This window comes from Ovis aries, chromosome 6 (genome assembly GCF_016772045.2).
Source record: "Ovis aries strain OAR_USU_Benz2616 breed Rambouillet chromosome 6, ARS-UI_Ramb_v3.0, whole genome shotgun sequence".
Classification (NCBI taxonomy): domain Eukaryota; kingdom Metazoa; phylum Chordata; class Mammalia; order Artiodactyla; family Bovidae; genus Ovis; species Ovis aries.
In genome coordinates, this window is record NC_056059.1 from 85,964,295 (window position 1) to 85,987,957 (window position 23,663).

The 23,663-nt window shown below is 35.2% G+C and overlaps 1 protein-coding gene across 14 annotated transcripts in view; it reads right to left on the reverse strand.

Annotated features, from left to right (window-relative positions):
- Window positions 1–525: 525 nt before the first annotated feature.
- Window positions 526–23,663, reverse strand: part of LOC101120084 (sulfotransferase 1B1) — a 45,595-nt gene continuing 22,457 nt past the window's right edge. For 5 of the 14 annotated variants that reach the window (XM_012180100.4, XM_027971051.2, XM_060417168.1 and 2 more), the window contains 4 exons: window positions 17,888–18,014; window positions 17,174–17,268; window positions 13,440–13,620; window positions 8,694–9,958 (listed from right to left, as the gene is read on the reverse strand). In XM_012180100.4, coding sequence (XP_012035490.2) covers window positions 9,846–9,958; window positions 13,440–13,620; window positions 17,174–17,268; window positions 17,888–18,014 — 516 coding nt within the window. In that variant the 3' untranslated portion in view covers window positions 8,694–9,845. Of the gene's footprint in view, window positions 2,842–8,693; window positions 11,815–13,439; window positions 13,621–17,173; window positions 17,269–17,887; window positions 18,015–23,663 lie in introns of those variants that run through there. The other 9 variants (XM_042251484.2, XM_060417165.1, XM_060417164.1 and 6 more) reach the window with 3 other exon arrangements.

Below are 23,663 nucleotides of genomic sequence, written 5' to 3' on the forward strand. Positions count from 1 at the left end.
GATCAAACCCAGGTCTCTCGCGTTGGAAGCAGATTCTTTAACATCTAAGCCACTAGGAAAACCTGTAATGTACATTACATTAAGAATTTCAGAAAAAAAAAAAAAAAAAGAATTTCAGGAGAGAAGTGGACATGGCACAGCCTTTAAAAGAATGGCATAGCCATAGAATATGACGAAAATTTGTTAGAACTAACTAGGTCCTAGATGCTGGAAAATTCAACTTCTAGTGGTGTTGAGGTCCTTTAATGGACCAGAACCTGGTGGTCCGGAGTCGACGATAAGAAAGTAAAAGAGAGAGAGAAAGAGGCTGATATTCCTTGGTTTATGCAGAAAACCAGTAAAGCCCTTTGACACAGGGCTTGCGTCGCTCACGAAGGCACCTGGCGCCCTCTTTAGGGGGTGAAGGCACAGTGAACCTTCACCAGAGGGTCTTAGAAGCCTGGGCAGGAGAATGATCACGACAGGTCTCTGCACTCTGAAGAATTAGCTTGAGAGAAAGAAAGCAAGACGCAGGGACCAAAGCTCTGATGGAACAAAGGTGTTTTAATCAACATGGTGTGGGCATATATACTGTCCTACAAGTTAGTTATTCTCAGCAAAGATAAAGATTAAAATTTCAAAATTACAAAACATAGGAGATCCATATTAAAGAGAGGAGTTGTAAACAATCACTTTTATGGTATGATTCATAAGAAGGAAGAGGGTACTTATCACCGTATTGAAAAACTAAGGAAGGAAATGCCTGGATTCCTCAGCCCCAGGAGAGGCTTGCCTCTCAATTCCTGAATATTCAGGAATTAATAAGGAACAGAGGATTCCTGACAGATCCAAAACAGCAAGATCAAGATTATAGCATGAACTTCATGGCATTTGAGGAAAGAAAAAAATATTCATAGTTTTAACTTTTCTGAAGTGCCAGTTAGTTTATAATGATTCACATATTGAGATATCATATGAACCTTCAGGGTTATCTTGAGAAATAAAACCAATAATATAAATATAAAACATACATATGTGTGTATATATATATATATAGATAGATAGATAGATAGATATACATATGTACACACACAAAGATACAAATATCTTTCAAATCAATAAAAAGGACATAGAAAAATAAGCAAAAATTTGAAAAGACACTTCACACAAAAAGAATATTAAAATGATAAAATTTCATGAAAAGTGATTGAACATCATTAGTCTACAAGGAAAAGTATATTAGAATCACAGAATAATATACACTTAGCAAGATGACTGCAATCAAATTACATGAAATACTAAATGATATGGAGAATATGGAACAAAATCTCTCATGCACTGCTATTGTAGTTATTAACAGCACAACTAATTTAGAAAAAAATTTTGGTGGTATGTCTTAAACCTGTGGAAATTACATTTTCGAGCAATTTCATCCTTAGGTTGAACTCAAGGAAAATGCATTGGAAATGTTTATTTATACATACCAAAAATATGACCAAGAGAGTTCATAGCAGAAATATTTGTTAAAAGCCAAATAGGAAACTCTTCAAATGCCCATCAGCAGCAAATAAATGTTGGTATATTTCCACTAGGGAACACTATATAGAGATAAAAACATGACTGATACAACATGGGTAAATCTCCCAATTATAACGTTGAGTAAAAAAGAAAGTTAAAGACTCCATCTGCATCATTCCATTAATTGAAATATCAAAAAAGAGAAATCAAATCTTTAATTTTATACATCAGAATTGTGCTTTTCATTATGGGGAATATTGATGGAAGAGAGTGCATGCGAGAGGAGAGCTTTTACATTGATATTATTCTGTGTCTTGGATATGAATATGGTTACCCAGATATGTTTACTTTGAAGACTTATCTCAATACTTAATGTATCTGTGTGTCTGTTATACAGAAAAGTTAAACTGCAATGATGTTGGAAAATTCAGATATAAGGATAGATTTTTTGGACCACTCAAATACTATGCCTTGACCAAGAGGCTGCTATGAAAAGCTTTTACTTTTTATCTAGTTGCTATGCATTTTTTTGTTTTTTTCTGGTTTATTTTCCTAATGAGACCCAATGTGCTTTAAGCCTAAGAACCCCAAGCATGCCAATAAGAACAATTCAGTCCAAACAATGAGACAGTACAGTTTTCACACATACTAATCTTTTAGAAATTTAGATCTTACATAATGGAAGGAATAATTATCCAGGAAATAAGCAAAAATGTTCTCAGTGAAACTGAATCTACCTCAGTTGTTTAAGTTAGTGAATAGTTCACACATTGAGCAAACTGTACTTGAAAAGTTACCCATTTCTTTTATTTTTAAACACATTTGGCTAAAGGCCCAGTGCTGAGTTGTATAATTCAATTAACTTCCTTCTTTTCAAATTACGTTATACCACTGAGTTTAAGTTTTATTTATTTATTTTTTGCATTTTCAAGTATGAATTTAATCAGTACAAAAAGAATGTCATTATCTCTCTACCTAGCTATCTAATTTATCTTACTTGAAAAAGAAAGCTAACTAATCTTTATCATATGAAAATGTAATAGATAATACAACCATTAAATCTCCTTTGATATTTATGAAGACTGCATAATCTGGGGCCTTGTCCAGTCTATCTTATCAAAATCTCCAGCGAGAACCCTGAGAACTTTCCTTCCTTTACAAATAATTCAAATAAGTTCAAGAATTTTGGTACTTATACAACTAGCAGCAGCGGAAGGGAGGAGATACAGAAGATACAAGCTGTGAGGAAATATTTTCTTCTTTCTGCTTCTTTTCCTCTCATGTTCATTCAAGTTGCATGGGAAGTTTCTCCATAAGATTTATGACAGCTTGTTCTCCTCCTTCCTGTATAGGAAAGAACAGAACAGAGCACAATCAGATCTCGCCTTATGAATAGGCAGCATTACAAAAACCATTAGTCATTTATTCAGACTGTATGGGTTTTACACACAACATTGCTTTTAATTTTATTATTTGAAATGTACATTAAGCTAGATGAGCTTGAAAAAAGCTATTTCATCTTTATTTAAACAACAGACAAGTACCAATTATGACAGATAATAGAGGTAAAACATTCACGAATCTAACCTTATAGGTTTGTAGTCAGTGTCCCTTCAACAGCTGGATTCTGAAACTGGATGAAGCACGGAGCCTTTATATTGTCAGCTTAGGCATCATTATCTAATTACATTTATGAGAATATTTTGAGAGGTAGTTGGAAAAGACTCTGATGCTGGGAGGGATTGGAGGCAGGAGGAGAAGGGGACGACAGAAGATGAGATGGCTGGATGGTATCACTGACTCGATGGATGTGAGTCTGAGTGAACTCCAGGACTTGGTGATGGACTTGGCGTGCTGCGATTCATGGGGTCTCAAAGAGTCGGATGTGACTGAGCGACTGAACTGAACTGAACTGAAAGTATGTAATATCTGAAGATTATTTTTATGCTATTCTATGGTATCATATAATGATTAAGAATGACATTTAAGAGTCAAGCAAACATAGCTTTGAATTTTAGTGCAAAGTTTCAGTTTCTTCACCTCAAAATGAGTATATTAATACTTCTGCAAGATTGTCTGACACTTAATAAATGTACACACTGCTAAACTTAAAATAGATAACCAACAAGGATCTCCTGTGTAGTATAAGGAATTCTACTCAATGTTCTATAATAACCTAAATAGAAAAAGAATATTTAAAAGGATACATATGCATGTATAACTGATTCAATTTGCTGTACACCTGAAACTAATACAACTTTGTGAATCAACTATGTTATTGCTGCTGTTTAGTCACTCAGTCATGTCCAAAACTCTTCTGTGATTCCCATGGACTGTAGCCTGCCAGACTCCTCTGTTAATGAGATTTCCCAGGCAAGAATACTGGAGTGGGTTGCCATTTCCTTCTCCATAATCAACTATACTTCAATATAAATTTTTAAAAAACATGATCAATAAAAATTAGAATAAAATATAATTTATGATCTCTAAAGGATTACTAAAAGATTACTGTTGGAGACATCAGTGTGAACTCTGTTTTATTTAATAATGATACAGATAGCTACCTATAGAAATATTTATAAATATATGCACATACAGTATACACACATTAAACTCTTTGTTCTGTTAGCTGAGAGGGCTAAGGCTCAATGACAACAGAAAAATAATAAACACATCTGGAACCAAAATCTTGATTTTTATTAATTCTCCAAATAAAAGGAACTAGAGCTTCTTAGAGAAATGGCTGATTCTACAACTTAGACACAGAATATACAAGATGAGCCTGGAACATTTCTCAGTGCCAGACATTAATAAAATGCTCAAAACAAGTAAGTTAATAAAAACAACTCTACAATAAGGGGAATATATCAAAAGTATTCAGAAGCCAACTAAAAGAGCTCCCAACAGACAAACTGGAACAATTTGAGCAAGGAAATATAGTATTAGCAACATAACCAAAAGTATAATAGGAGTCCATAATGATTTGAATAAATCATTAAGTAAATAAGTGGTTGAGAATTTAAAAACCCCTCACATAGATTGATTTTAATTTCTGTAGATACTTCATGTTTTAGTAGATAAAGTGTTACTTCCTGCTTATTAAGTGTGAGCTACAGACTGTGATTTTCTTCCAAAGTGTATAATATAGAAAGGGAGAAAAAAAAAGAGTAACTTTGCAGTGGAAAGTACTGATAAATACTACTTCAGTCAGGTGACCAACACTGATAAGTCATATAGTTACTATACATTCTTGATGTGATGTGGTATGAATGGTAACATTAATAAATCCATGGGTTTTTTCCCCAAAATATTATCTCAGTATAATCATGGGGAAAATATTATATAAATCCCAATAGAGGGACATTCTACAAAATAGCTAATCAGTACTTCTCAAAACTATTAAGGTCATCAAATACAGAGAAACTCTAAGAAGCTTTTCATATCTAAGAGGAACCTAAGAAGACACAAGAATTAAATGCAATGTGATGCCCTGAATAGTAGCCTGATAAAGAAAACTAATATTAGATAATAATCAACTAAATCTAAACAATATTTGGCTTTTAGTTAATAATATTAATATGTGTTCATTTATTGTGATAAGTATGTTATATTAATATGATATTAATTATAGAGGAAACAATGTGAGGTGTCCAGGTGTGAGGCCTTCTGTACTATTTTTACAAAAATTCAAATCTAAAAGTGTTTTAAATGAAAGGTTAAAAAAAAGCACAAATGTTATATTTGAAAAAAAGAAGGGAGATATAGCTTGTATTCTTGGATTGGAAGAATTAATATTAAAAAGTCCATACTACCCAAAGCAATCTAGAGTTTTAATGCAATCCCTAACAAAATACTCAAAACATTTTTCATAGAAATAGAAGGAATAATCCTAAAATATGTATGGAACCCCAAAAGACTCTGAATTGCCAAAGTAACCTTGAGAGAAAACAAGAACAAACTGAAAATTTCATGCTCCCTGATTTCAGGCTACCCTACAAAGTTACAGTGAAAGTCGCTCAGTTGGGTCCCACTCTTTGTAACCCCATGGACTAGTCCATGGAACTCTCCAGGCCAGAATACTGGAAAGGGTAGACTTTCCCTTCTCCAGGGGATCTTCCCAACCCAGGGATGGAACCCAGATCTCCTGCATTGCAGGCAGATTCTTTACCAGTTAGCCACAAGGAGCCTAAGAGTACTGGAGTGAGTAGCCTATTCTTTCTCCAGGGGATCTTCCCGCAGACCCCAGTTTGATCCCTGGGTCAGGAAGATCCCCTGGAGAAGGAACTAGCAACCCACTCCAGCATCCTTAACTGAAAAACTCCATGGACAGAGGAGCCTGGTGGGCTGCAGTCCATGGGGTAGCAAAGAGTCTGACATGACTGAGTGACTAACACTTAACTTCACACAGTTACAGTAATTTAAACAGCATGGTACTGACACGGAATCAGACACATGGTCCAATGGAACAAAATAAAGAGCTCATAAATAAATCCAGGCCCTTATGGTCAATTAATCTGTGTCAAAGGAAGCAAGAATATACAAGAGAAAAGGCAGTGTCTTCAATAACATATTCTGGGGAAACTGGACAATTATATGTAAAGGAGAAAAAATAGAACATTTTCTAACATCCTATACAAAAATAAAATAAAAATGGATTAAAGACTTAAATGTAAGATCTGAAACCATAAAACTCCTAGAAGAAAACAGAACCCATAGAAGTTATATATATACTGATATCTTTGGTTCTGTCTCCTAGGGCAAAAGAAACAAAAATAAGTAAATGGGACCTAATTAAACTTAAAAAAATTTTGTACAGCAAAGGAAAGCATAGATAAAATGAAAAGACAACCTAGTGGGAGGATGGGAGAAAACATTTCCAAATTATATGACCAATAAGGGATTAATATCCAAAATATACACACAGATACAACTCAATATAAAAATTAAAAAAAAGAACTGAATCAAAAATGGCAGAAGACCTGAATAGACATTTTTCCAAAAAAGATATATTGATTATTGATTTCCAACAGGAAAAAAAAAAAAAAAAAAAAGCTCAACAGGTATGTCCTTGGTAATCCAGGGGCAAAGAATCTGCTTTCTAGTACAGGTTACTCAGGTTTGATCCTTGGTCAGAGAACTAATATCCCACATGCCGGGAGGAAACAAAGCCCTTGTACCACAACTAGAGAAAGTCTGTATGCTGTCTGTATGCTGTAACAAAAAGCACAACCAAGCACAGCAATCAAGATTTAAAACCCAGAGCAGCCAAAATTTAAAAAAATAATGATGAATAAATAAATAATAAAAAGATTTTTTAAAGTTCAACATTGCTAATCATCAGATCAGTTCAGTTCATTTCAGTCACTCAGTCATGTCCAACTCTTTGCAACCCCATGAATTACAGTACGCCAGGCCTCCCTATCCATCACCAACTCCTGGAGTTCACTCAAATTCACGTCCATGGAGTCAGTGATGCCATCCAGCCATCTCACCCTCTGTTGTCCCCTTTTCCTCCTGCCCCCAATCCCTCCCAGCATCAGAGTCTTTTCCAATGAGTCAGCTCTTCACATGAGGTGGCCAAAGTACTGGAGTTTCAGCTTTAGCATCATTCCTTCCAAAGAACAGAGACAAATAAAAAACACAAGAAGATATTGTCTCACACTTGTCAGAAAGGCTAACATTTAAAAGACTAGAAATAAAGAGTTTTGATGAATATGAGGAGAAAAGGGAACCTTAGTACACACTGTAGGCAGGAAAATAAACTGGCACAGACTCCTGCCCCCAATCCCTCCCAGCATCAGAGTGTTTTCCAATGAGTCAACTCTTCGCATGAGGTGGCCAAAGTACTGGAGTTTCAGCTTCAGCATCATTCCCTCCAAAGAAAACCCAGGGCTGATCTCCTGTAGAATGGACTGGTTGGATCTCCTTGCAGTCCAAGGGACTCTCAAGAGTCTTCTCTAACACCACAGTTCAAAAGTATCAATTCTTTGGCACTCAGCCTTCTTCACAGTCCAACTCTCACATCCATACATGACCACTGGAAAAACCATAGCCTCAGCTAGATGGACCTTTGTTGGCAAAGTAATGTCTCTGCTTTTCAATATGCTTTCTAGGTGGGTCATAACTTTTCTTCAAGGAGTAAGCGTCTTTTAATTTCATGGCTGCAATCACCATCTGCAGTGATTTTGGAGCCCCCCAAAAACAGCCTGACTCTGTTTCCCTATCTATTTCCCATGAAGTGATGGGATCGGATGCCATGATCTTCGTTTTCTGAATGTTGAGCTTTAAGCCAACTTTTCCACTCTCCTCTTTCACTTTCATCAAGAGGCTTTTGAGTTCCTCTTCACTTTCTGCCATAAGGGTGGTGTCATCTGCATATCTGAGTTTATTGATATTTCTCCCGGCAATCTTGATTCCAGCTTGCGCTTTTCCAGCCCAGCGTTTCTCATGATGTACTCTGCAAAGAAGTTAAATACACAGGGTGACAATATATAGCCTTGACGTACTCCTGTTCCTATTTGGAACCAGTCTGTTGTTCCATGTCCAGTTCTAACTGTTGCTTCCTGACCTGCATATAGGTTTCTCAAGAGGCAGGTCAGGTGGTCTGTATTCCCATCTCTTTCAGAATTTTCCACAGTTTATTGTGATTCACACAGTCAAAGGCTTTGGCATAGTCAATAAACAGTATAGAGATTCCTTAAAAAACTAAAGATAGAAGGCCCATGTGATCCAGCAATCCCACTGTTGGGTATAAATCCAAAGAACATGAAAACACTAATTTGAAAGATACATGCACCCCAATGTTCATAGCAGCATTTATAATACATGAGATGCGGATACAACTTGTGTCCTTCCACTGATGAATGTGTAAATAAGATGATGAGTGGATAAATATGCATGTGGAATAGTACTGAGTCATAGAAACAATGAAATTCTGACATTTGCAATAATGTAAATACACTTAGAGAGCATTATGTTTAGTGAAATGAGTTAGACAAAGAAAGACACATACTCTATGTTATCCCTCCTGAGTGAGATTTATAAAGTAAAACAAATGACTGTAACACAACAGAAACAGATTCAGAGATATAGAGAACAAACTAGTGGTTACCAGGAGAGGGAGGTATGGACAGAGAAAATAATGGTATGTATTTAAGCTATACAAACTATGACGTTTAAAATAAATAAACAACAAGTTTGTATTGCACAGCACAGAAAGACATAGTCTTTATTTTGTAATAGCTTTAAACAGGGTACAGTCTATTAAAAACAATTGACTCACAATGCTATACTTCTGAAACCAACATAATATTGTAAATCAACTACGTTCAATTAAAAATAAAAGAATGCTAATATATCTCTTAGATATAAGAGATCTCTTGTAATGAGACATCTCTGGAAAAAGTTTACCTTAAAACTTATACATGCTTACTAAAAGACATATTCCAAGGAAAAATCCATCAAAGAGACCAACAGATAGACCTAAGAGTAGAAAAATGGGTAGAAAAGACATTGGGTTGGGAACGTGTAGCGGAGATTCAGCCTAGAGAATCTCTTGTAGGCACCAGATTGTATGCGAAATATTGAAACTATTATTAAGGGATCTACATCTGTTCAGATACAAGATGAAGAAACCAAGATGCTCCCAAATGTAACCATATCATGGCAATAGGAAATTCTCAGGAATCACAGGAAGCTGTTGAAATCTGGAAGGACTCTCCATAGGAAGTAAGTTCCTGTCCTCAGCTTAGGTGCTTAGAGCAGAGCTCCTATTCCCAGGGAATAGCCGTAGGGAGACTAATGATGATCTTTCATCTTTGGAGACTTGAAAATTACATACTCGGAATTTAGGAATTTGGATAAACAGAAATTAGGTATAGAAACAACGTTTCCAAAACCTGAACCATACTATCTGAGACATGAACCGTGTAATTCCAACGGAGGCAAGGCCAGATGAGCTATGACTCAGGGAACAACTTGAAATCCTGAAGACACAGAGTAATGGCACAAAGTGTTCTGGGTCAAATTTTCAGGAAAGGGAAATTGGGGCAGAGCTAGGAAACACAGTACCAGTATTAAAGCAGCATTTCTTGAGCCATGTTAGTACGGACTAGAACTTAATTTTAAACCACAAGGAAAAGGAAGGAATCGTTTATGAAAAGGTGACAGTTTGTCCTACTTTTAGGGACTCTCAGAGAGAATGATTAACCAGATTGAAAAATCAAGGCTTAGAAGCACTTTTTTTTTTCTTTATAAAACCATTCAATTGTCCAAATTAAATCCTAACTGTCCTTATTTCACCAAACTGCAGATCAGACTTCTTTCTTCACATTTTCAATTTAGGTTCCTCAAATCTCTGTACGGAACTGAAGTTCAGTCTCAGACATTTCCTTCTTATAAATGGCATCAAATTTCTCATTTTGGGCCACTGTGAAATAATTCTTCCAGTCACCTGCAATCCCTAAAAATTACAAATAAGAAAACATATGAAAGAATAAAGTATTTTCTTTATGAAGGAAAAGCCATTGTGTACCAAAATGAAAGACTGAAAGAGTTTAAAGGAAGCCTTTCTATTTAAATACTTTAAAATTCATTTCTTTTTTTATTGGTAATTACTGCCATCTATATATAAATAAACAACAGGCTTCTATGCTGACTGAGATGATAAAAAATCTGCTTGCAATGCAGGAGACCCAGGTTTGATTCCTGGGTGAGGAAGACCCCCTGGAGAAGGGAATGGTTACCCACTCCAGTATTCTTGCCTGGAGAATTCCATGGGCAGAGGTGGACTACAGTCCATGGGGTCACAAAGAGTTGGACACAGTTGAACAACTAACTCTTTGACATGTTCATAATTAAACAGACTCTGGTTTTAAAGAAACATTATAAGAAGGGTTAGTTTTCTTGTCTAAATTTGCAACTGTACAATAATTTCCTGAAAGAGATTATTTTAGTATTTCTAATTGTCCCAGATCATAGGGTTACCAGTGGTCACTGAATCAATGACCAGGGAATATTTTACTGTCTTTGATGAGTTGCTTTTGGAAACTGTACAAAGAACTGGTCATGAGTATAGTCAAACCGTGAAACAGAAAGTTGATAAATATCTTTTCCCAGAAATAATAAATGAGGATGTTAGGATATTTGGATGATTCTTGTGTTCCCTGAACTCACTAGATACAGCTTATTTTAATTATAGAGGAGAAAAATAGCATTAAAATCAAAATATAAAATCACTGAACAATTTTTATAGAAGTGAAACTATTGGGATATAAATTTACATTTTATCTTTTATTCTTGGATGCTTAAAAATATTTGTTTGAAAAATAAATTTTTAATGTACTGCTGATGTGTTTGGAGGAAAACATTAATTTTGCAATTTATTTAACATTAAATTGAACTTCCCTGGTGGTCCAGTGGTTAAGAATCTGCCTGCCAATCAAGGACACATGGGTTCTGTCCCTGACCCAGGAAGACCCCACATGCCATTGGGCAGCTAAGCCCATGCACCACAACTACTGACTTCATGCTCTAGAGCCCTTGAGCACAACTACTGAGCCTGGATGCCACAACTACCGAGCCCACATGCCCTAGAGCCTCCTGTCTGCAACAAGAGAAGCCACCACAAAGAGAAGCATGTACTGCGCAACTAGAGAGTAGCCCCCAGTTGCCAAAACTGGACAAAGCCAGTGTGCAGCAATGAGGACTCAGAGCAACCAAAAATAAGTAAAATTTAAAAATAGATAAATACAACCATATTGAACTGCAAGTCTTATTAAACCATGATGGCCTCGTGAAGATTTTAAATCATTTTAACAAGAGACATCCCCATAGACAAAATTGTTTCCCTGGTTATTATACTTTATTCTATTTTCACCAGAAGCTGATAGTTCTTTGGAATGTTTGTGAGGATAGTTCATGATTGGGATAGTTGAAAAGAGGAAGTGTAGATTTAAACAATAAAGAGATATATAAAGCATTCTAATAATCTTCTATTTTGAGTACAAATATTCTATACACAAACACATTTGCTTCACAAGAGTGAGGAAGTATAAAAAATTTTTGATAAGATAAATTCTGGCCAAATCCCAGGATTTTCTGTTTTGTAGCAGTTTGGGACATAAGCATAAGCATTGCCCTTTATCATCTCCCTATCATCATTAATATTGTGTGACCAAACTATGACCTTGATTATCCAGAGTGGAATCCTTCAAAACTGTTCTTAGCCCTTTGTTCATACTTCGCTTTTCAGAATTTTCCAGTATCCATTCTCCATTCCAGTATGAGCTTCTTGAGCATATATGTGTTATTTACATTCTAGAAAATATGATCTGCATATAGTTATTCATGAAGACCTTTTCTCAAATATTAACTAACAAATAAAAGATATCTTTTAAGTGTTATTGAATGTATGAATAAACAAATAAATGTTATATTAGATAAGAACATACTAAACTGCAAGATAATATGACTTGCTACTTTTGTGTATATCACTTTTGGTCAGAAAAAAATGCAGTGTAACCTTACATATCTTCCATGAATATCCTTCCCCAAAGCTTGTGCTTCAGATGTTATTCTTTTCTCCTTTTTATCAGTGATGTAACTAGAACTTTGGCAGATTTATTAGTGTATGCAATGTCAAAGGTTCAGGGAATGGCACAGCCTGGATAAATTCCAGAGCAATCTGACCACAAAAGTTGTGTCCTTCACTACTCGGGTGGAAAGATTATCTTTCTTGTGGACTCTCTTCCTTTGAAGTTGTAGAAACCATGGAATCCAGATACTGAGGTTATTTCTATACCCTAATGAGATATCATTCAATGGCATCAATTTTTTTGACTAGGGGAAAAGCTCTCTTGGAAGTTACATTCAATGATCTGGTATAACGAAAATTTGCCTTATTTAATTAATAAGGGTTTGTTGTTGTTGTTTGTTTTTTTTGTCTCTGTTTCTTCCACCAGGAAAACATGTGTGTGTGTGTTGTTGTGTGCTGTATTACATCAGTCTTATTTGTTCAAACTTGTAATGCACCATTTACAATGAAAAATTAGCCTTGACCTCTTATACTAGAGCTTACCTTTTAAGTAGTGTTTTGAAAATTTAAAAAAAAACATAATTTGAAAACACTAGGTGTACACTAAGGTATAGAGAAAAATGTGTTAGAAAATTCTGTAATCATATAATACTTTCAGAATCGAGGGTCTTAATCCACATGTTCAGTAAAGAATATTGAAAAGATAGGGTGACATGACTAGGTGGATAAATTCTCATATTTAAGATAATAACACATTTTTTACCCAAACCACATATAATAACCCACAATTTATAGTACTTTACTTAATTGAAATAGAGCTGTATTTTGACAGTGAATGTCATATTTCTGTATTGTTATCTTAAGTTACATTTAGATTCCATGTTTACCGTTAACATAATTCAGATAGCATTTTTAGGGAACAAAAACTTCCCACATGCCCTTTCTCTTTGTGAATCCTGCTTAACAAAATGACCACTGCTTTCTAATAATAATGAGTCTATGGAGAAGATGGTACTGCACTGACTGACATTAATTTATTACTGGGAGGAAGGAGGAGGTCTGTGCCAATTTAAACAAAGTTTTAAGTTTTAGGAATAAAAAAATACAGAATGACTCACATCAGAAGTAACAAAACCATTCCCATTTTGCAGGGTTGTAAAGAAAGGGAGAAAGATTATTAGGTACTCAAGGTGTTCCAATAACAGATCTACATGCATTATTCCATTTAATAATTTTTAATCTAACTCAGCGACTTTTATGGTACGTATTTTTAGTGTCCTTATTTTGCAGATGAAAAAATTGAGTCCCAAACTGGCTAAATAACTGGGTAGAGATTACAAAGCTCACCTTCATTTCAGAGCAATTCATAAGAAAGCAGAAAGGAAAAATAAACTCAGAAAATAGTAACCTTTGCGCATAAATGAGGACTTGCTGTGGTCCATCACTTCACTTGGTAGATGTGTATAATTCACTAGAGGGTTGTCCTTCATCATTTCAAATGATGTGTGATGGATTATCTTATCCAAGATCTCATCATCCAGGTTTTTCTCTAGAAATTGAATAACCTTCTTGATTTCTTGCTTTGGATTCTATCAATAGGGTAGAGATACACCCAAGAAAATGGTAAATGATAAATCATTAAAATAGTGTGAAAAAATCATGAAAATGAAAGAAGATCAATAATTTATGTTTAGTAAAGGTAGTGTGGAAATATTTTGCTTATTCTAAGTCTTATTTTTCTCAAAGTACAATAATAATAAACTTAAACATAATTATTAATAGCATTTAGTAAAACAGATTGTAGCAAAAATTTTAAGCCCAATTTGCAGTTAAATTTGAAAACTGACTGTTTTAGGGACCCAGTATCTTTATTTCTTCTGTCTTTATTTTTCTGTTACTCCTCCAAATTGGTTTCTTGTTTAGAATAATAAAATTTAATAAAAAAGTAATGTAATAAACTCAGGAAAAACTGAAGATATTTTTAAAATTTATAAACACTGATGAAATCTTGCTTGGATGTACATTATTAAAAACAAACTCCAGTGAAGTTGCAAAGATATCAGGACCCAAATTATTCATTAGTCATTGGGAGTAAGAAGAAAAAAATCTGAGAAATAAATAATTTTTTCAAATTCTAATGGCATTAACTTAATATCTGTAACTTTTTAGGAAGCTAAGCAAAAATCTATATAGATATATCTAGAAAGATTTTGAAGGGATTAACATTTAAGCTTAATTTAGAAAGATGTGTCAGTTTACCCAGATGCAGTCTCCTGAGCAGCTGGAGAGTAAATTTCCAGTAAAGAAAATACAACTCTTGGAAGCATCAACTCACTGTGTTCAAGTGAGAAAAAAGAAAAGTGGTTGGGGTTGGGGTTGAGCTGTTCATAGGAGTGAGGAGAGGCTACAAGGCAGTAAAGATGAATTGGGATAAAATTTAGAACATCACTGGATGTCCTGCTGAAGGATTTGGATTGTATCTGTTATGTAGTAGGGACACAACTCTTTAATAATATGTCTTATTAACTCTGTGTCTGTTGAGTGTGTGTGTGTGTATGTGTATTGAATGTGTTTGCACGTTTATGTTTTGGTAAAGAGTTTCCTATAATGGAAGTTCTGACAGTATTTTATGTATCAGACCTTGACAAGAGAACACTGAGATGGCTACTAATGGGATGCCAGGGGTTAGCATGACTTAAATGTCAGAAATGATAATAGTGGAGAAAAGATTAAGAGAAAAGTTAGTATTGAAAACAGAAAAGAAACATATGGACAGACCAACAAATATAGAGCAATTTCTCTTACATATTTGTAGTGTTTGAGAATAATTTGGACACTGCCAAAGTATCAATGATGATGCTAATTTATAGACAAGTAGAAGTTAAAGCAGAGAGTGCTAGCTTCTACTTCTTTTTCACCTCATTGATTGAGAGTTTGAGAATTGATGCAGACATTCATAAACCTGATGTAAATTACTAGACTTCTCTCTGAATTTTATTCTTGGTCTATACTTATAATTTTGTCATATTATTGTTTTTATATGAAAACCATTTCTATAACATTGTCTAAAATATAACCATGATAGGAAAAAATGCTGTCTAACAAGTTTAATGTATAGTAAGTTTGAGTGGGATTCAAAATATCAGGATATTCTTATAGAACTGATTAGGCCAGACCATAAATCAATATGCATATATTGACCTGAAAAAGGCATTTTCAGTGAATAAGGAGAGAAATATTTGACACAAGAGTGTAATGTGGGGAGCAGCATGACGTCTGACTCAGAATTTGGATACCAGCTCAGCCTAGGAAATGTATTATTTTATTTATCCTATGGAGAAAAAGAACCACATCCAGAAGTTAAATTTGCTCTCTTCATAAAGTGAATAAGTTTCACTTTGGTCTCCAGAAAGTAAAAAGAAAATACTTGGCACAGAAAGACAATTTTCTGTCTTATGAAAAACTTATAACTTAATTCTGATTAATCAAGCACCCAAGGGAGAGCACCACTTTTTAAAAGTGGTTTCATAAAACCACTCTAGTTTTACAGCTGTGTATTGTATTGCCAGCAAACTGTCATAAAGGGGCAATGGTAATGTTTAGATCGCAGATTCTCTATGAGCTACAAGTAAGTGTGATAGAGAGTGGGAGCCTGGACAGAGTAGAAAAGGACTCTTATTGATAAGATATGAGAAATGCCCTGAGAGTTTCTCAGAAATATATGCAACAAGAGAGATTTTACATAAGGTAAGGTTTCTGTGCTGAGTAGGATCAAATACAAAAAAGTGAAAGTGTTCCTCACTTAGTCCTGTCCAACCCACTCCAGTGGCAACCCACTAGAGTACTCTTGCCTGGAAAATTCTATGGCTGGAGGAGCATGGGCGGTTACAGTCCATGGGGTCGCAAAGAGTCAGACATGACTGAGCAACTTCACCTTCTTTCTATAGTTCTTTTTGGAGAAGGAAATGACAACCTACTCCAGTGTTCTCGCCTGGAGAATCCCATGGACAGAGGGGCTTGGTGGCCTACAGGCTATGGGGTTGCAGAGAGTTGGACACAACTAAGCAACTAACACACACCACACAAATGTTTGCAACCACTACTCATTCATTCATTCAAGCAATCACTTATGCATACAATAAGTGGCCATGAGCACCTATATATGTGGTAGTTGTTGTAAGTACTGTGGATGCAGTTACAAGAAAGGTAGATATGCCTTCTATCAAGAATCTGAAATTCCACAAGATATCCTTATTTGCATGTTCAGGCTTTTACTAGATAAGCTTGGTTTCCATGGTTGTGTGTGTGTGTGTGTGTGTGCATGTGTGTATTTGCTAATGAAATAAAATAGCCTGAGGACAGGCCTGGAACTTTGCAATCGTATTTAGGCTAATACTAGTTCATATGGTAGGCTAGAAAAATCTTTATGAATCCCTGAACTAATAGTTAGGAAGAATGTAAAAGAGAGGGGCACACAAGATATAATAGGTAGGGCATGTAAACCAATGGGGTGTTCAGGAGAAAATGGAACCGTATTCACTACGTGAAAGTCAATGAGGACAATTTACTTTCAAACTTTCAACACTGAATGAACAACCAAACACCATTAACCAAAAGACAGAATAAAAGAAAAGGATTACCTTTTGGAAAGAGAGAGAAGCAAGAGGAGTTTAATTTTCAACATGTTAAATTTGAGGGTCATTTTAAGAAAAACAAGGATCTGAATTCAGGTTAGAAATTAAAATGGAGTTTTTGGTGAGTAATTAGCACATAGTTTTGGCAACCGTGGGAATAGATATGATCATCAATCTATAAAAAAGAGTTCAAAAAAATGATGACTAAATGATAGAGATTCACAGGAAAACCATGACAGAATGATAACCCATTAAATGAAGGAGACAAATTTGAAAAGAAAGGTGTTCAAGAGAAACACAATGATTAAAAAGGATAAGAGGATTAAAATGTCACTGATCTCACAATTAGATTCATTAAAGATCTTAGCAAGATCTGGGTAAACAGACATGGAAAATAGGCAAAGCAATTATATCATTTGAACTCCATAGATTAATTGAAAAAACTATTAATCCTTTTGCTCCAGGATATAGTTGAGGAATTTTCTATAATGTATTTCTACTATTTTACCTCTTTCATATCTTCATAGAATAAGAAAAGTACCGGGTGTTCTTCCTTTTTCTTCCACCAGCTTTTAACATGATTAAACCAGGAACCATAGGCCACTAAAACCAGAGAAATAGTTTATTTCCATAAACATTTGTCAAACTGAAGATTTGTTTGTGAAAAATAAATCAAATTATACAAATATTTTGTGGAATTTAGTAATCAAGGAACTGAAACTATAAAGTCTATATAAACAAGTATATATAATCCACTACATATGGATGCACAAATTTCAGATTTCTAAATATATTAATTGCAAAAGAAACATTTCAAATGGAAATACATTGACCTCCAATAGGTTACACTTGGCCACATGCAGAAGAAAACTATTCTTTTATGAAGTACTTATATCACTTGTTTATCTAACTACTGTAAATGTATTTAACTAACGATTTGGACAAATAAATTTCTGTTGTGAGTAGGAACTGAGAATGGGTTTTTATCGACTGAAAAGAGATTTGAGAATATTTTCATTAAGCTGATGTTTAATACCAGGTTTATATATTGAATGTCATAGCAAATATTAAATGTATTTGATTTAATTTGAAATGATTTTTGAATGTACTTGTTACTAATTTGAAAAAAGAAGTGTTTTGAAAGGGAAATTCATACTTGTAATGGTTAATATTATTAAAAATAATGTTTAGTGACATTAATTTTTAGCTAAGGCCATCCTACCATTTCCAGTCAAGAATTTCTCTAGATATTCTCCCCAGGTTCCAGGAAGAGGCTGCAAATTATTCATTAAGTCAAAGTGGTAAAATGAGACGGCAATATCCTTTGCATTTCGAGCCAAATAAATGATCTGTAGGGGGAAGATGAAGAAAATCAAATGCATGATATTTTATTTAAGAAAAAAAGTAACTTACAGTAGGCATGTAAAACAACAGATCTGAAATCCATGAAATTAAAAACAGTGAAATATTAACAAAATTAATAGAAAAGAAAAACTCCGTTCTTTTTTTAGAAAATCAACAAAATTGCTAAATATCTAACAAGTCTGACAAAATAGAGAGGACATGTTACTGATAATGAGAAGTCTTTGGATGTGCAGGTGCAAAAGATATGTGGGAAATCTCTAACTTCCTTTCAATTTTGCTGTCAATCTAAAATTCTTTAAAAATAAAATCACTGTAGAAAATAAAGTCTGTTAAAGAATAAGGGGGGAGTATTTTTAACAACTTTTCTTTTTTTTAATTTACTTTTTACTGAAGGATAATTTCTTTACAGAATTTTGCTGTTTTCTGTCAAACCTCAACATGAGTCAGCCATGAGTAAGTAAGTGTTAGTCGCTCAGTCGTGCCCAACTCTTTGCAACCCCATGGACTGCAGCTCACCAGGCTACTCTATCCATGAGATTTTCCAGAGAAGGATACTGGACTGGGTTGCCATTTCCTTCTCCAGAATCAGCCATCAGTTCAGTTCAGTTCAGTCGCTCAGTCATGTTCGACTCTTTGTGACCCCATGAATCACAGCACGCCAGGCCTCCCTGTCCATCACCAACTCCTGGAGTTCACTCAAGCTCACATGCATCGAGTCGGTGATGCCATCCAGCCACCTCATCCTCTGTCATCCCCTTCTCCTCCTACCCCCAATCCCTCCCAGCACCAGAGTCTTTTCCAATGAGTCAACTCTTCACATCAGGTGGCCAAAGTACTGGAGTTTCAGCTTCAGCATCAGTACTTCCAATGAACATCCAGGACTGATCTCCTTTAGGATGGACTGGTTGGATCTCCTTGCAGTCCAAGGGACTCTCTAGAGTCTTCTCCAACACCACAGTTCAAAAGCATCAATTCTTCAGCGCTCAGCTTTCTTCACAGTCCCACTCTCACATCCATACATACATGACCACTGGAAAAACCATAGCCTTGACTAGACAGACCTTTGTTGGCAAAGTACTATCTCTGCTTTTCAATATGCTGTCTAGGTTGGTCATGACCTTCCTTCCAAGGAGTAAGTGTCTTTTATTTTCATAGCTGCAATCACCATCTTCAGTGATTTTGGAGCCCCCCAAAATAAAGTCTGACACTATTTCCACTGTTTCCCCATCTATTTCCCATGAAGTGATGGGACCAGATGCCATGATCTTCGTTTTCTGAATGTTGAGCTTTAAGCCAACTTTTTCACTCTCCTCTTTCACTTTCATCAAGAGGCTCTTTAGTTCCTCTTCACTTTCTGCCATAAGGGTGGTGTCATCTGCATATCTGAGGTTATTGATATTTCTCCCGGCAATCTTGATTCCAGCTTGTGCTTCTTCCAGCCCAGCGTTTTTCATGATGTACTCTGCATAGAAGTTAAATAAGCAGGGTGACAATATACAGCCCTGATGTACTCCTTTCCCGATTTGGAACCAGTCTATCATTCCATGTCCAGTTCTAACTGTTGTTTCCTGACCTGCATATAGGTTTCTCAAGAGGCAGGTCTGGTGGTCCGGTATTCCCATCTCTTTCAGAATTTTCCAGAAGTTTATTGTGATCCACACACCCAAAGGCTTTGGCATAGTCAGTAAACCAGAAATAGATGTTTTCCTGGAACTCTCTTGCTTTTTCCATGATCCAGCATATGCTGGCAATTTGATCTCTGGTTCCTCTGCCTTTTCTAAATCCAGCTTGAACATCTGGAAGTTTGCAGTTCACGTATTGCTGAAGCCTGGCTTGGAGAATTTTGAGCATTACTTTACTAGCATGTGAGATGAATGCAATTGTACAGTAGTTTGAGCATTCTTTGGCTTTGCTTTTCTTTGGGATTGGAATGAAAACTGACCTTTTCCAGTCCTGTGGCCGCTGCTAAGTTTTCCAAATTTGCTGGTATATTTAATGCAGCACTTTCACAGCATCATCTTTCAGGATTTGAAATAGCTCAAGTGGAATTCCATCACCTCCACCAGCTTTGTTCATAGTGATGCTTCCTAAGGCCCACTTGACCTCACATTCCAAGATGTCTGGCTCTAGGTGAGTGATCACATCATCGTGATTATCTTGGTGGTGAAGATCTTTTTTGTACACCCATAGGTATACATATATCCCCTCCCTTTTGAACCTCCCTCCCATCTCTCTACCCCTCCCACCCCTCCAGGTTGATACAGAGCCCCTTTTTGAGTTTCCTGAGCCATACAGCAAATTCCCATTGGCTATCCATTTTATATATGATAATGTAAGTTTCCATGTTACTCTTTCCATACATCTCACCCTCTCCTCTCCTCCCCCCATGTCCATAAGTCTATTCTCTATGTCTGTTTCTCTGCCCTGTAAATAAATTCTTCAGTACCATTTTTTTGGATTCAGTATATATGTGTTAAAATATGTTATTTATCTTTCTCTTTCTGACTTACTTCACTCTGTATAATAGGTCCTAGGTTCATCCAGCTCATTAGAACTGACTTTTTATAGCTGAATAATAATATTCCATCGTGTATATGTACTACAATTTCTTTATCCATTCATCTGTCAATGGACATCTAGGTTGCTTCCATGTTCTAGCTATTGTAAATAGTTCTGGGATACATGGATCTCTTTCAATTTTGGTTTTCTCAGGGCATATGCCTAGAAGTGGGACTGCTGGGTCATATGGTGGTTTTATTCTCAGTTTTTAAAGGAATCTCCATACCATCTTCCATAGTGGTTGTATCAATTTACATTCTCACCAACAGTGCAAGAATGCTCTGTTTTTTCCACACTCTCTCCAGCATTTATTGTTTGTAGACTTCTTGATGATGGTCTTTCTGACCAGTGTAAAGTGATATCTCATTATAGTTTTGATTTGTATTTCTCTAATAATGAGTGATGTTGAGCATCTTTTCACGTGTTTGTTATCCATCTGTATGTCTTCTTTGGAGTAATTTCTGTTTAGGTCTTTTTCCCACTTTTTGATTGGGTTGTGTGTTTTTCTGGTATTGAGTTGTATGAGCTGCTTATATATTTTGGAAATTAATCCTTTGTCAGTTGTTTCATTTGCTATTATTTTCTCCAGCTCTGAGGGTTATCTTTCACCTTGTTTATAGTTTCCTTTGCTGTGCAAAAGCTTTTAAGTTTAATCAGGTCCCATTTGTTTACTTTTATGTCTATTTCCATTACTCTAGGAGGTGGGTCACAGAGGATCTGCTTTGACTTACATCATCAAGCGTTCTGCCTATGATTTCCTCCTAAAGTTTTATAGTTTCTGGTCTTACATTTAGGTCTTTAATCCATTTTGAGTTTTTCTTTGTGTATGGTGTTAGAAGTTTTCTAATTTCATTCTTTTACATGTAGCTGTCTAGTTTTCCCAGCACCATTTATTGGAGAGCCTGTCATTGCCCCATTGTATATTCCTGCCTCCTTTGTCAAAAATAAGGTACGTGTAGGTGCATGGGTTTATTTCTGGCTTTTATTCCATTGGTCTATACTTCTGTTTTTGTGCTAGTACCATACTGTCTTGATGACTGTAGCTTTGTAATATAATCTGAAGTCAGGAAGGTTGATTCCTCCAGCTCCATTTTTCTTTCTCAAGACTGCTTTAGCTATTCAGGGTCTTTTGTGTTTGCATATGAATCGTGAAATTTTTTGTTCTTGTTCTGTGAAAAACTCCATTGGTAACTTGATAGGGATTGTAGATTGCATTTGGTACTATAGTCATTTTCACAATATTGATTCTTCCTACCCAGGATCAGGGAATATCCTTCCATCTGTTTATGTCATCTTTGACTTCTTTCATTAGTGTCTTATAATTTTCTGTGTACAGTTCTTTTGTCTCCTTAGGTTAGTTTATTCCAAGATATTTAATTCTTTTTGTTGCAGTGGTGAATGGGATTGATTTCTTAATTTCTCTTTCTGGTTTTTCATTGTTAGTATATAGAAATGCAAGTGATTTTTGTATCCTGCAACATTGCTCAATTCACTGATTAGCTCTAGTAATTTTCTGATACTATCTTTAGTGTTGTCTATTCTATGTACAGTATCATGTCATCTGCAAACAGTGAGAGCTTTACTTCTTCTTTTCTGATCTGGATTCCTTTTATTTCTTTTTCTTCTCTGATTGCTGTAGCTAGGACTTCCAGAAATATGTTGAATAATAGTGGCAAAGGTGAACACCCTCATCTTATTTCTGATCTTAGGGGGAATGCTTTCAGTTTTTCACCACTGAGAATAATATTTGCTGTAAGCTTATCATATATAGCCTTTATTTGTTGAGATGGGTTCCTTCTATGCCCATTTTTGAATAGTTTTAATCATAAATAGGTGCTGAATTTTGTCAAAGGCTTTTTCTGCATCTATTGAGATTATATTATGATTTTTATCTTTCAATTTGTTAATATGGTGTATCACTTTGATTGATTTAATCCTTGCAGCCCTGGAATAAACACAATTTGATCATGGTATATGAGCTTTTTGATATGTTGCTGAGTTCTGTTTGCTAAAATTTTGTTGAGGATTTTTACATCCATGTTCATCAGTGATATTGGCCTGTAATTTTCTTTTTGTGTGTTGTCTTTACCTTGTTTTGGTATCAGGGTGATGGTAGCCTTGTAGGATGAGTTTGGAAGTGTTCCTTTCTCTGAAATTATCTGAAAGAATTTTAAAAGGATAGGCATTAGCTCTGCTCTAAATGTTTGATAAAATTCTCTTTTGATGCCATCTGGTCCTGGGCTTTTGTTTTTAGGGAATTTTTTTTTTAATCACAGCTTCAAATTCAGGGCTTATAATTGAGTTGTTTATAATTTCTGTTTCTTCTTGGTTCAGTCTTGGAAGATTGAACTTTTCTAAGAAACTGTCCATTTCTTCCAGGTTATCTATTTTATTGTCATATTGTTGTTCATAATAGTCTCTTATAATCCTTTGTATTTCTGCATTGTCTGTTGAAACCTCTCCTTTTTAATTTCTAATTTTATTGGTTTGATTCTTCTCTCTTTTTGACTTGATGAGCCTGGCTAAAAGGTTTGTCAATTTTGTTTATCTTCTCAAAGAACCAGCTTTAATTTTATTAATCTTTACTATTGTTTCATGTGTTTTTTCACTTATATTTGCTCTAATCTTTATGATTTCTTTTATTCTACTAATTTTTGTTGTTACTGTTCTTCTTTTTCCAGTTGTTTTAGGTGTAAAGTTAGATTGTTCGGTGTTCTTCTTGGTTCTTGAGGTACAATTGTATTGTTATAAACTTCCCTCTTAGAATTGCTTTTGCTCCATCCCATAGGTTTTGAGTTGTATTTTCATTGTCATTTGTTTCTAGGATTTTTTTTATTTCTTTAGTAACCTGTTGTTTATTTAGAAACATGTTGTTTAATCTCCAAGTGTTTGTGCTTCTTGTAGTTTTTTTCTTGTAATTGATATGTAGTCTGATAGCATTGTGGTCAGAGAAGATGCTTGATACAATTTCAATTTTCTTAATTTTACTGAGGTTTGATTTGTGACCCAAGATGTGGTCTATCCTGGAGAATGTTCCATGTGCACTTGAGAAGAAGGTGTATTCTTCTGCATTT